Genomic DNA, 11,833 nt, shown 5'->3' on the forward strand with positions numbered 1-11,833 from the left:
TCATCACAAATTGAGCTTTTCTTCTTGATACCAATGTATCATACCTGTCGACTGAGGACAACCCTTCATGCAACAGATGTGGACTCTGGTTCACATAAATTGATGTGTTTGTCTTCAAGGTGATAAAAAAATCTTTGTTGTTACTGCATGTTATTCCTTGTAATAGACTTTCATTTAAATCAGAGGTGGCAAACTTTCAACTTTAGGGATCCTGGACCTTTAACAATTGTATAGAAGAGGGAATTTCAGCAGGGGTAGCTTGTCATCTCACAGATAACAAGCTGTACCTGCTGAAATTCTCTCTCCTACACAATTGTTAAAGGTCCAGGATCCTTAAAGTTGAAAGTTTGTAGGTTAAATGAGTTTTTAAGCATGTTCAACTTTGTTTGGTTGCTCCAATTTGTAATATTTAGTTATGAGTTGCTGTGTGTCCACTAGTCCATCTTGTCCTTTGTTAACTATTTGGATAATGACTTTCATGGTCCTACTGCCGAGATCCTTTTAGGGGAGATACCAGGGACGGATCCTCCTAGCTTCTCTGTGCGAAACATGTGATCTGCTGCTGGGCGATTCCCCCCACTCAGGTTATCATTGTTTTCAGAACTGAAAGCTCTGACTCTGGGACTGCAGTGTTTGGTATTCATATCTGCTGGACAATTATTTTCATTGGCAAACAGCCTACAGAATGAGAAATGTCATTTAACACTCTAAAGGTTCTTTAAGCCAGTGGTTCCCAGTCTGGGGTACATGTACCCCCAGGGGTACTTGCCAGGACCTTTAAGGGTACTCAAAAAAGAATTGAATAATGCAGGAAAAGACAGGTCTGTATTAGAATGCCTTGCAGAGCTGGCAAGGCAGGAAGGAAGGCAACTAGCTGGCTGCAAAAGCACCACCAACTGCTAGTTTTTGTGACCAAATTGTGTATTATCAGATATGGATCAGTAGTTGTAAACATGTAAATCTGAAATAACAGCAACTATATTAATTACAAGCATTTTCCTAATATGAAGGGTACAATTTACGGAAGTGAGCTGCCAAGGGGTACGCAAGTGAAATAACATTGGGAAGCACTGCTTTAAGCCATTGGTTCCCAAACCTTTTAGCACTTGGACCCATTTTTTTTAAAATGACACTCCTTCAGGACCCACCTAGCTATACAAGCTTTTAAAAAATCTTCAGTTTACCAGTCACTCAAGCCTCTGTTTTTATCCTTCTTACTCTTGGGGAGGGGGGGGAAGAGACTGTCTTCTGGAGTGTGTGTTTGAGCTCCACGTTCATCAAATCGGGACTGTTCTGGTGGCCTTGCGTTCTCTTTCTCAGTGGACTAAGGCGTGGCCACCTGCTCATAAGTAAACATGCATGTGTAGCCCATACACATGGTTTCTATAGGGCTCAGTACATTTTCTTTGTCAGCTATCAGCTTGTCAGTTTCACAACCCACCAAAAATTGGGTCCCGACTCACAGTTTGCTTTAAGCGAAGGTTTTATCTATAAATTTATGATTTCCTTTTTATGCTGCCAGAGATAAAAAGTTTTTGGTTATTATAGTAACTACTCATATACATATAGGAATACTTATATAAGGTGACTTTTTAAATAAAAGAAGTTTTCATTCTGTAGATGGGTAGTTTTCAAAGAGAAAATAAGTACTGGAGAAATACTTCTTTTGTATATGAAGCTATATAACCCTGCTGTATGGTTAATTATCTAGATTTTAACAATTTATTTTATAATTTTATGCTGTGTTTTATGTATTAAGTTTTGTAAGTCATCTTGAGCTTTAGGAAAGGGAGTACGTTACTAAGGGCGCAATCCTAACATAGTCTTGGGCTGGCCCAGGAGGGTCGCAAATGTGTCGTAAAGCACATTTGCGCCTCCTGACAAGGAAGCCGTGTTGGCACATCTAGATGCACCGATGCGTGGAGGCTGACATGAGCCTCCGCACTGGCTTCCCTGCAGCCGCTTGTGTCGGTGTGCCCTTACCAACACAAGTGGCAAAGGTAGGCATGGAGGGGGGCAGGGAGGTGGGGGGAGAGAGGCGTTCCTGGGCAGGGGGGGTGGGCAATGAGCAGCCCTGGGGGCAGACACGCGGGGAGCCAGAGGCGGGGCTGGGATCTGGCAGTTATGCCGGATCCCAACCCCCGTTCCCGTGGAGGAGTGGCTTCAAGCCGCTCTGCTCTCCTTGGACTTGCTCCGCCTCCAGAGGTGGCACAGGTCCAAGGAGACCCATTGGGGCCAGCAGCCCTTACCCAGGGGTAAGGGGAAGAGTTTCCCCTTGCCTCTGGCTGAGCTGCTACTGCCCACAAACCTGCGTTGGATGCAGCACAAGTCTCCTGGCTTGCCTGTTCCAGCGCAGGTTTGGATTGTGCCCTAAGTAAATAAATGGTATCCTAGGGGTGCTCAAGGCCAACTACTTTAGTCCATTTTTTCAATCTGCTTTGAAAGGTTGCTTTAAGCTTGTTTGCTTAGCTTGCAGTTGGTGTTTATTCACATAATACATTTGCACCCAGACTGATGTTTAAACTCTAGCTCTAAAACAGAATTGTAGTAACAAGAATTCTTCCTCTCTAATTAGAATGAAGAGGAAATTGTGGTGGAATGTCGTGTGCGGTTCTTGTCTTTTATGGGAGTGGGTAAAGACGTCCATACGTTTGCCTTCATTATGGATACTGGGAACCAGCATTTTGAATGCCATGTCTTCTGGTGTGACCCCAACGCGGGCAATGTATCAGAAGCTGTTCAAGCTGCTTGTATGGTAAGTGACTGCAGATGCCCATAGTACAGTTTGTGTAAATAGGAGAAAATTCAAACAAAGCAGTATGCTAAAATTCCTATCAAATTTTTATTTTGTGGTTTTTAGTGTAGCACAAAGCTGCATGTAAGTTGGAGCAATTCTAGTTGATTTTTCAAATTTCCCTGCTAAATCCATCACTCTTTCCAGTTCTGAACTTAGATGTTAACATTTAACACATTTGTTCTCAATATTGGCATCAACTCTCCCTGCCTCATAGTTTAATGCTGCATATCTTAAAATACTACGTGCACAGACTGAAAGCCAAAGTGGTAGCATCAGAGGCAAGGAAACAAGCTTCTCTTCTTTTATAAGAGAACAATGGGTCTCTGAAGAGAGGGGACAATGAAAAGAACAAATTACAAGATTGATGAGAGCAACCAGAATTCCCTGCTTCAGTGCTGTTTATGCAGCATCTGCTTCCAGAATGTTTGGTGGATATCATTCTTTAAAATTGTCAGCTTCTCCCTTGGGCTAAAGAAGGCAATATTAGCACTAAAACGAGAATGAACAGCACAGGGTAATATTCAATCCCACCACTATAACATCAGATTATATTAGATTTGGAGATGTAAGGTTTATGACAAATCTTCTGATAGCTAAGATTGCTTGTATTTAAAAGGACTTCTAATGTAGCATCTAAACTGCAGTGATTTTTAATCAGTGTTTTAAAAAAACAGTGATTTTTACTGGTGTGCATGAATGTTGTCATCCACAGTATAACAGAATTGTAGTTTTTTTAAAAAAAAAAACAACCATCATACTGAGTGTAGAAGCCATGAAACTGTATTTGTGGGAAAGACCTATTCTCTGGGTGTCATGCCTTACGACTGGCCTACATATCTTTTAATCCACAAAGCCACCTGCAGACACAGGCACATAGCTCAAATAGGACATCAAGCTTCAAATAGGACATTTATCTATAAACAGTTGCCAAGAGTGGGCTGCTGTTAGCTTGGCAGGTTGCAAGTTGTGGAGGACTTCCCGCTCAGAGGCAAATAAAAAACTTGTAAAGGTTTGATGGGTGCTGCATATCTACATAACTTTAGCACAGTGTTCTTCACCCAGTGGGTTACAACCCAGTGGGGTTATGAAGCCTCATTTGGGGAGTCACAGCAACCTTGCAAGCCTGTGCAAGAGAGGCCTTGGGTCCAATCCTAACATGGTACTGCCTTATCAAAACTGAGTTCAGGATTATAATCCTGCACAGCCTCTTCTCACTGTTTTGCCCTGCAGCTTCTAAGGCAGGCCCTGCTCAGGCTGCTACCTCACAAGGTTGTTGTGAAGATAAAAGAAGTAGGGGGAAATGGGGCGGGTGAGGGCGGGATTGGTGGTGTGTGTATAAACAATCTCATAGTTTGTTTACATATATTTTGTATTGGGGGTCATGGCACTAAAAAGGGTGAAGACCACTGCTTTAGCCTTTAGCAGAATGTCGTCAATGAAGCTGTAAGTACAGAGTCACATGAACGTCTTTGCTTTCTTGCAGCTGCGGTATCAGAAATGCTTGGTAGCCAGGCCTCCTTCACAGAAAGTCCGGCCACCACCACCTCCTGCAGACTCTATGACCAGAAGAGTCACAACTAATGTAAAACGAGGGGTGCTGTCCCTCATTGACACTTTGAAACAGAAGCGCCCTGTTTCTGACACACCATAGCAGCCCTGTGGGAAAATGAGGTTTCTTGGAATGCCTAGCGGAAGATACAGTTGCCCCACTAAAGAAGATGAACTGATTTTTGGCCTTCCAGTTTAAATTGGTGATGCTTTGTCTTCAGAGAATTTACCCTTATCAAAAAATATTAGACAAGCATGTTCTTTCATTCTTGCCACCATCAAGTGATATGAAAAGACGCATGAGTAATTTTTTTTCATTTTTTTCCCAATTTTTTTGCGTGGTGAGTTACACGCCATGAGAAGCGGGACGTCAGTTTTCCAACTGTAAATATTATGAACATTGCTTAAATTCACCCATACACAAAGAAAAAAACACAGCACATCACTCCTACTGAATTAATACTAATGTCCTTGGAGAGAACCATGCCCCAATTGATAGTCTCACCGTCATCCTGAGCTGGATTTGTCACATGTAGTCCTTAAAACCTGTAGCACTTTGCCTTCATTTTAAACAACTGAAGTGCATACCAAGTATTAGTTACCACTGTATTACTGTAGTACGAATACCAAGCTTTTTACATATGTTTTACAAAACTACCTTCATTAATCAATCTTCCATGTTCTGCACCATCGTAACCATTTTTCATCTTTTGTGTGCAAGTTAGGGCAGGATGTTAAATATTGTCTAGATTGGAGCTTATTTTCACTTACAAATAACCATGTGGGAACCCAATCTGAATTGGCAGCTAGAATGTAGGGGGTGTTAACCCTTTGGTGCCATTTTCCAAAAATCTCCCCAAGCTTCTAGGGGCCCCCTGAATGCCCTGTTTGCTGCAGTGGGACTTTCAGAGGCCTGTAAAAACTGTATGGGGGGGGGGGATTTGGGGCAAGAAAGTGACATAGAAATAAAGAATTTAATAGCTCCAAGCAGCTACTGTTTAAAGTAAATATAAGCCCTGAACTAGACAATGATGTGTTTAAATGTTAAGTCTAGTTTGGCCCTTAGGTTCACTTCAGATGCATCCAGTTTCCTAAACAGGTAGTTCTTCTGTTGAACAATGTTTGTGTAAACAATTTGTGGCAATAGCCTGTACGTTTGTTTCAGTGCTTCTACAAGGCTAGGATGCTGCCTGGAATGTGCGCATAGATACAAGAGCTCTGTCACAGAGTATCTCTGTATAGCTTGCGTGCTTGTTCTGGCCTGAAAGTGCTGCTCCTGAGGGAAACCATGATATCTGAAGTGGCCTTGGCAGTCTTGAAATTGTTTTGTTTTGTTTTCAGTTCTAAACACTATTTCAGAGTTCAGGAAACAGTTCTGAAGGATGCATAGGCTTTTCATTTTGAAAATGAAAACATGCTAACAATAAGGCTCAAGTGCCCCTTACATTTCCTTAGAATCTGGTCTATTCTTTTGTGTTTTTTAATCCTGATACAACTGGGAAGCAAATGTGTGTATCAGGCTTAAAAAAATAACATCAAAAGCCACTGACCTTTCTGCATTACAAATATGAATGCATTTGTATACTAGAAAGGGCCTGTGTGCTTGAAAAATGTAACTTTGGTACTTGACTAGTGGTGTAGAATTGCCAGTGCATCAGTCATGGGATTTCATTGATCCAACCTGAGAAAACCTTCATCAATGAGAAGGATAAGAGAGACTCATACATTTCTTGTCTTACCATTAGTGTTGCACTAGGTGCCCTAGCAAGCATCCATAGATTTTTTTTCCTTATTTTAATCATGATGTTCACATTATGTCCTCCTGTTTCATTTCTCCCACTGAGCTTGGGTGCTGAGCGAGTAGCTGTAGGTATGCACAAAAAAAGACACAATTTTGATGTGCAATACCCTAATTTGCAGCCTTTGGAGGAACTAGATTTCATTTTAAACTAAGAAATTATATGTTCCTCTAATGAGTTTTATGCAACTGATTACAAAGGAATTAAAAATTTTGTTTCATGCAACTAAATCTGAGCACCAAAATTCCAAGTAAAACTTTTCCTAGTGCAGATTCCACAACAAGTTCCACATGTTAATTCCTTCTAACTTTCAATTATACTTATGCTATATGTTATTTTGGGTGGTTCTTTAATATTTTTGAAATGTACTGTTTATGATTCATATAATATGTAGCACAAATTTCACTAGCACAGCTGCCAAAGGAAAAGCCTTAGAATCCCTTTATGCTATGGCCATTCATACCTTCTCACAGTGGAAGAAGTGGGACTGGTTCATTCGTACAGAAAGTATTCAGAGGGGCTTGGATGCCAGGCTTGCCTTTGCATACCTGCTCTATAGCACAGAAAGTCATCTAATATGAACTAGAGATTATTTCCTGTGTGAGTGACTCTACTTGTGTCCCGAGACTACCATAAAAAAGGGTAGATGGATCACATCAGTGCCCGTTCATACAAAAAAAAGTTTAAGTGAAAAGGTTGGTGAGCCCAAGACTCACTTCCCTACCCTGCCACATCTGCAACATGCAGTCTCATGTGACCTAGCCCATAGTTTTCCAACCATCTGTAGCACAAAGGGGTAAGTTGAATGTTGCACTTTTAAAAGGCCAGCGCTGTCAATGATGGGGGTGGGTGGGTGGAAAGATGTTAGGTCCCCTCTTCCACATTTACTACTTATACAAATATTGCTTCCACTTAGGAAAACTGCAGTTTGCCACCTTTGAAGCTATGACTAATCAGGGTGTCGTCCCCCCCCCCCCAATGAATGAATAAACACAGCAAGAGACATGCTGATTCTTAACATATGAGGATGTATGTACTCTTCCATACAGAAAGATTAGCATGGGCAATAAATTGAGTCAGAAAAGAAAAAGAACTAGAGAGTAATACTAGTGGCTGCAACAGCTAGGAACAGTCCAGTGCAAACAGCCTTAGAAAACCTTTCCTCCATCTCTGCATCCACAGGTACTTCCATTTTCCCCACATATACCAAACCTGGTGTCTGCCTCTTCACTCCCTCTCCAAGGAGCAGCTGCTACTGAGCCAAGAGTTGTGCTAACTTGCTATTACTTTATCCAAAGGCAGCACAGGGCTAGTTTACATGCTTATCATTTGATGACTGCAGCACTAAGTAGTGACTTGCATCTTTGAATGAGTCACCAAGCCACATCACTTAAGTAAACAGAGGAGCAGTGTGGGTGAGTTCACACATTCAAGCTGCTTGTTTTTCATTTGATGGCTTGTAATATACATACATGTGGGAACTAGCTGACAATTTTTGAAATCTGAAAACCGAACTTAACGCTGGTATAATGGTCTTCCTCCATTTTAAGAGGTATATACTTCAGGTTAACAGCGAGAATTGAGTCTATCCATAAGATGCATTTTAGGCAACCCCTTTTTATTTCTGTAGTTACAAACAGCAGTACCTATGCAAAAGCGGTGTAGGGATTACCTTCGGTTATAATTTCAGAAATGACACACATTGTATGTTTCAAAGCAGGCAAATGCCAAGGCTTTTCTTAGCCATCCTTATGCCCATCCTTACTTCTTGAAGAGATATCCCTTTCTTGTCCTTCCCATTTTCAGAAACTGCATGCCAGCTAAGAGCACCTGTGCTCCTCTAAACAGATCAGTAAATCATTGTATAATATAGGTCATCTCTCTGTATTATATGGCTGTGCCCATAATTTTAGCTATTTAAACTCCCATAAGAAACCTTAATTTGTAGCACTCAACTCTCAGTTTGTGTTCTGGACTGCAACCTCTGCATGTTCAGCAGGAAATGCAATAAAAGGAAGTTGGACATGCCTGCTGAAAGCATTGAGAAGGATTGTTTCATTTCCTAGTAGTCTTGATTAGTTGCCATGTTGGGAGCTTTAAGCCATTTCTGCCCAGTGGTGCCTATACACAGCAGGAATCAAATGTGTACACCTGTGGGCTGGGCAGAAATGAGTTAATACTGCAGCTGTTTGAAGTTTGTTTTGAGTCTCAGCATTTGAGATTTCACTGGCTGAGAGTAGCATCCCCATTCCTTAAAATGTTACATACATCCAGAAAACTTACTCATCTGAACATTGTTTATGAACCTCCATGTACAGAGGAAGTCTTCCTCCGAATACCAGATACTGAGGACAAACCAGCGGGGAAAAACATTGCTTTCATGTCCTGCTTGCATCAAGATTGGCCACTGTTAGAAACAGAAAGTTGAACTCAATGAGCCATCTGGTCTGATCCAACAAGGCAATTCTTAACATAAAAACCACTTTTTTCTACCATGGCCAAAATGTATGTATGGGTTGAGTGTGAAGAGATGCCAATGACTTTACTTAATATTGTAGTGACACTTCTGTTATCTATGCATTCTTTATATCTTACAAGGCAGCCATGTTCACTATGCCTTGGATGTTTCATGACTTTTTTTTGATTAACCTGTTAAATACGCTTTAAATATTTTTATTTTATTTATTCTATTTTTACTGAAATATTCTTCAATTATGTTGACATATTATCTTTATTACTGGATGCGACCTTGCAAATATATCCAGTGCTAAGTAATCTCAGTGTACTATAGGTTGCCTAAAGACAGAGGATTTTTGTAATTATTTGTAGTCACCTTTTTAATTGATTATGTAGAAGAAAATGGCAAAATAATGTGTAAAGCTAACTTCTATTATTTTTTAAATGCAAATAGCAAGTTAGATGCTGCTCTCACAGGCCACCTCATTCATGTACTCCGTTGTAGGAAGGAAGGAGATTGTTAATCAGTCATTTGTGATAGCTTAAAGCTTTTCTTTTTTTTGAACCCCAACCCACAGCAGTTATTTGATGCTGCTTATTGCCTCAGTTATATAAACCAGTTACTATTTCTTTAAAAATACTTATTTCATAAAGATGAAGAACCACCTACAAGAGGAAGGGCAAATTGCATGAAGTGGCATCAATCCTACTTCTATTACAAGGAGTTCTTAGTGATAAACTTGTGTGTGGAACTACTCTAAATAAAAGAATGGAAAGAGGGGAGATGGGCTTTTCCTATCTGAGCAAAACAAAACTTGAAAAATTAAGTATTTGCAGTTTTTTCAAGTTTTTAATAATTTTTTTTAAAGAGGTCTGAGCCTCGTGAATGATGGGTATCAAATCCAGATTACATGTGAAGAAGTGCTATTTATATCTTACAGTCATACAGGCTCAGCCTCTAGAAACATCGTTAGCTCCTTTCTTGGGCAGGCATAGTTATTCTGAGGGAGAGGTGTGAGTGAACAGAAGTAGGTTTGATTTTTATTACTATCTTCAAAAGAGGAAATACACCCACAGTTTATCAGCAAGAGCTCTCAGTATTAAGTGAAGTAGTTGATTTTAAAACTAAAAACGTTTTTTGCACCATTGTCCACTTTTTACACATTTAAATGTAATCTGTTGCAAGAATAAATTTAGCTGCATTAAGTGCTTGTCTCATTTGTCTGAATACTTGTAGATTAGTCCTTTTCTCAATAGAGAACTGAAACAGTTACGCTCTTTTCTGAGGTCAAGGACCAAAGCTATGATTGCTACAAGCATTTCTGCCAGGCTGACACCAGTTGAGAACACAAATTTGAAGTATTGGTTGATGCAGCAGTAGTTGAATGAGTGGGTTATAGCAGCCTCTCCCACCAATTTTGTTAGTGCAGTGTTTCCTAAACTGTTGGTTGGGATCCACCACTGGGTCACAAGCTGATTTTTGGTGGATCATGACAAGATTTTGAAATAGTAAAAAAAACTTTGCAAGCACCCATATATGCTCAGTTTGAAGAAAATCATTAGCTGGTATGAGAATCTTCATAACTGCAAATTAAAGTGTCACATTTTTTCAATTTTCTCTAGTACCTGGCATGCCATAGATCACGTGTGAACCCAGTCTCAGCCTACAGTACCTAACTGTACACATTGCTCTCCAGTTCAGCCCTTTGGGTACCCTGGAATGAATGGTTCTTGATTTTAAATAAATTTTTTAACTTAAGGTAAACTTACTTAATTCAATTTGATTTTGTAGTATAGAGGGGTTACTCCCAGATAAGTGTGGATAGGATTGAAGCCTTTGCGATGTTTGGGGATTTTTTTTTTTAAACCAATCAGCAACTGATTGGGGGTTAGTTCTTTATTTTAAATAAATTGTTTAACTTAAGGTAAACTTAATTTACTTAATTCAATTTGATTTTGTTGAACAGAGGGGTGTTAAATATTTCTGCTTGATTTCACTTCCAGCAATGACATTACTTCCTGTGGGCCCTGACTGATTGTCATTCTAAAAAGTGGGTCCGAGTGCTAAAATGTTTTGACAACCACTGCCCTAATATTAATAGTGATCTTTTTACAAAATGCATTTAGAGATGGAATCTACCCCTTCAAAATGTGAGAGGTAGACAACAGCAGTATAGCTGCCCACTGAGATAAATGCTGGTACTAAGTTGTTGTTGAGCCTTGGGACGGAGCCTGTATTGAGTTCCACATAACCTCCCCCATCCCAATAGCACTTTGGTGCTATTACTCCCCCTGAATGAAGGTACTAGGGTTAGTCCAGCCAGGAAGGGCCTTGCCCAACTCCTGACCCCAAGACCTGTCATTAATTCCATCACAGCACTTCCACATTTAGGCTGATTACTTTGACACCTTGCTGCAAGAATACCTGAGCAAGCTTCTCATGTACTCTTGTTAGAAACATCCACTGCAGCTGTTAAGAGCTGAAGAAAAAAAGCTAATTTCATCTTCCATCCTTCCAAATTCTTTTCAATAATTTAAGAAATTGCCTGCCTATTTTCTCCTTGGAATGAACTGCCTTCAGCACTGCCTATGAATACTGGTGTAAAAACTGCACTGAGATACTGCAAGAAGTCCCAAAGAAAGGGGAGAATCTGTCTAAGGAACAGATCAGTAAACAGAATGCTTAATTCCCCTGTTCCTGGGACAAAGTTATCAATATTCATGGAGCTCTTCATTCCCCTCTTTTCAGCATGGCCCACACCCAAATATAATCCATGTCTGCCCCAACCCCTTGGCATATATTAAAGCAGAATCCATAAAAAAATAGCTGTTTCACACAGTGCAGCAGGATAGGTCACTTTGTTTCCACTGTGGGCTGTTTTGGACAATACTGAACATGCTTTGTGAAGTAAGCATGCAATCCACCCACTTACTTGCATGGTAGGGCTTTTTCACTTAATTGTGTGGGGTGACCGTTTGCCTGAACTACTCTTCCACACATGTTGTTACTACTACATTTGGTGGTGTGCTCCACAAGTGTGCAAAGAGGAAGTGGAGGACAAAGTATTCAAATTGATCCCATACTCCATCCATATCTGAAGGGCAATATTGTCAAATGAAACATTCCAAGCTATCTCAAACAAGTGTGGCTCTTGGACACACATTTACCAAATTTGCTGATTTATGCAAATCCTTTGACCATTATAGAAGGATACAGTCCTATGATGGAAAT

The 11,833-nt window shown here is 40.3% G+C and overlaps 1 protein-coding gene across 11 annotated transcripts in view; it reads left to right on the plus strand.

Annotated features, from left to right (window-relative positions):
- Nucleotides 1-9,807, plus strand: part of APBB2 (amyloid beta precursor protein binding family B member 2) — a 174,679-nt gene extending 164,872 nt beyond the window's left edge. For all 11 annotated transcript variants that reach the window (XM_066631694.1, XM_066631689.1, XM_066631692.1 and 8 more), the window contains 2 exons: nt 2,576-2,755; nt 4,281-9,807. In XM_066631694.1, coding sequence (XP_066487791.1) covers nt 2,576-2,755; nt 4,281-4,448 — 348 coding nt within the window. In that variant the 3' untranslated portion in view covers nt 4,449-9,807. The remainder of the gene's footprint in view (nt 1-2,575; nt 2,756-4,280) is intronic.
- Nucleotides 9,808-11,833: the final 2,026 nt, after the last annotated feature.

The sequence above is a fragment of the Tiliqua scincoides genome, chromosome 6, assembly GCF_035046505.1.
Source record: "Tiliqua scincoides isolate rTilSci1 chromosome 6, rTilSci1.hap2, whole genome shotgun sequence".
Classification (NCBI taxonomy): Eukaryota; Metazoa; Chordata; class Lepidosauria; order Squamata; family Scincidae; genus Tiliqua; species Tiliqua scincoides.